General features: G+C 42.6%; 1 protein-coding gene across 1 annotated transcript in view; it reads left to right on the top strand.

Annotated features, from left to right (window-relative positions):
• LOC104466323 (disks large homolog 5-like) overlaps positions 1–188 on the top strand; it is a gene marked incomplete at its 3' end in the record, with an annotated part of 15,392 nt that extends 15,204 nt beyond the window's left edge. The window contains 1 exon segment of the mRNA XM_010079703.1: positions 1–188. This exon segment is cut by the window's left edge and continues 18 nt beyond it. Coding sequence (XP_010078005.1) covers positions 1–188 — 188 coding nt within the window.
• Positions 189–2,434: the final 2,246 nt, after the last annotated feature.

The raw sequence follows: 2,434 nt of genomic DNA, 5'->3' as shown, positions 1-2,434 counted from the left end.
GGAATGCTGGGCATTATTATCGGGAGGAGGGAATTGACTGTACTCATCTCTCTTCAAGGAAATCATGTGAAGATGACATTGGCTTTCAAAGAGTTGAAGAGCCAGAGATTAAAAGACCAAGGCCAAAATCAGCTCCTGCTCTGAGGCATAAAATGACCCCTATGCCCATTCCTAATCCTGCACTTCAGGTAGAAGCTTGGTATATTGAAGCACAAAACTAGAAAGTGTATTTTCAGTGTGGTTTTGGGTGCCCAGTTGCACACTGTAACGGAAGCATAGCCTGTTCTCAAAATCCAGGTCCCCTGAGAAGCTATCGCAGATTCGGTTGCCACTTTGCAGTATCACAAAATACAAAACCAGTTCATGGAGTTACAGTATTTAACAGGCAGTGATGGCTGCCAAACAGAATGATAGGGTTCTGCTTAGCAGCCACATCTTGGGTTTTAATGCTGCTTGATGGAACATCTGGGCTTTCTTGTATGTTTTTAACAACCTGAAACCAAAATTAAAAATGCAAAGAGGCAACTTTAGACAAGCTGAAAAAGGGCCTCCCAAGTTTTGCAGAAGTCAGACTGATTGACCAGCTCACTGTACGAACTAAGAGAAAAAGGTGTACCATTCACAGTGTTTCTTATAAGTCTTTCTATGTGTCTAAATAATTGTGTAAATGTAATCTGAAATTTGTAGAGTATTAGGCACATTACACTGTAAAGATGGACTGTTTGTGAGAATATGGTTTAATAATACAGATCAGATGGACTGGTTATGAGAATATGATTTAATAATAGAGTTCAAAATGGGAGTATAACCTTTTAGAATAAACAACCCCAACATGGTGGGTCATGTTTTACCAGAGTAAGTGGAAGAAAAATTTTGTGCAATCTAGTAAGAACTTATTTAGATGACTACATTATATAAAATGGTATAATTAATAAAGTAGTTTCAGGTCCACCTCCTCAGATTTGCTTAGGTGGCAGATACAGATGTTCTTTTTTTCCCCAGATAAAATCTGAAATTTCAAAAAAGTGTTATTTATTTTTGCTTGTATATAATCACATCATAATAACTTAGAATATCATATTCTTTGCCCACACTTGTTTATATCTGGATAATCCCACCCTCTTCATGGAGTTTTAGAAGCAATACAGACAGCAGAGCTGAATTGGAAGTAGTGCAAGGTTTGGAGTCATATTCTGCAAAAATACAGGTATAAGAGAGCAACTGGCAATTTTGTTTGTCTTTTTTTTGGCTGCTTCCATTGTATTCCTTCCATATTCCCTAACATTTTTGGGAAAAATAGTTATGGAGAGCTTTAAGCTTTTGTTTATACAAGTGTCCAGCAAATCTGCGTTATTGTCATGGTTTAACCCCAGCAGGCAATAAGCACCACACAGCTGCTTGCTCACTTCCCCACAGTGTAATGGGGGAAGAGACTCAGAAGGGTGAAAGTGAGAAAACTCGTGGGTTGAGTTTAAAAAAGTATAATAATTGAAATAAAATAATAATCAAAGCATTTGACACTGTCTCACATGACATCCTTGTCTCTGAATTGGAGAGACATGGACTTGACAGAAGGACTACTCAGTGCATAAGGAATTGGCTGGATGGTCGCGCTCAGAGTTGCGGTCAACGGCTTAATATCCGAGTGGAGACTGGTGATGAGTAGCGTTCCTCAGGGGTCAGTACTGGGACCGGTGTTGTTTAACATCTTTGTGGGAGACATGGACAGTGGGATTGAGTGCACCCTCACCAAGTTTGCTGATGACACCAAGCTCTGTGGTGTGGTCATCAGGCTGGAGGGAAGGGATACCATCCAGAGGGACCTTGACAGGCTTGAGAGGTGGGCCCATGCAAACCTCATGAAGTTCAACAAGGCCAAGTGCAAGGTCCTCCACATGGGTCAAGGCAACCCCAAGCACAAATATAGGCTGGGCGGAGAATGGATGGAGAGCAGCCCTGAAGAGAAGGATTTGGGGTCTCAATAGATGAAAAACTGAACATGAGCTGGTAGTGTGCGCTTGTGGCCCAGAAGGACAACCAGATCCTGGGCTGCATCAAGAGAAGCATGGCCAGCAGGTCAAGAGAGGTGTTTCTGCCCCCCGCTCAGCTCTTGTGAGACCCTACCTGGAGTATTGTGTCCAGCTCTGGAGTCCTCAGTATGGGAAAGACCTGGACCTATTGGAGAGAGTCCAGAGGAGAGCCATGAAATTGGTCAGAGGGCTGGAACACCTCCCCTGTGATGGCAGGCTGAGAGAGTTGGGGTTGTTCAGCCTGAAGAAAAGAAGGCTCTGAGGAGACCTAATAGCATACTTAAAGGGGGCTGCAGGAGAGATGGGGAGGCACTCTTTATCAGGGAGTGTAATGAGAGGACAAGGGGTAATGGTTTGAAGCCGAAAGAGATTTACATTAGATATTAGGAAGAGATTTTTTACTG

This window comes from Pterocles gutturalis, unplaced genomic scaffold (genome assembly GCF_000699245.1).
Source record: "Pterocles gutturalis isolate BGI_N339 unplaced genomic scaffold, ASM69924v1 scaffold18384, whole genome shotgun sequence".
Taxonomy (NCBI): Eukaryota; Metazoa; Chordata; class Aves; order Pterocliformes; family Pteroclidae; genus Pterocles; species Pterocles gutturalis.
The sequence above is the reverse complement of the archived record's forward strand: the minus strand, read 5'-3'. Positions and strand labels throughout refer to the sequence as shown.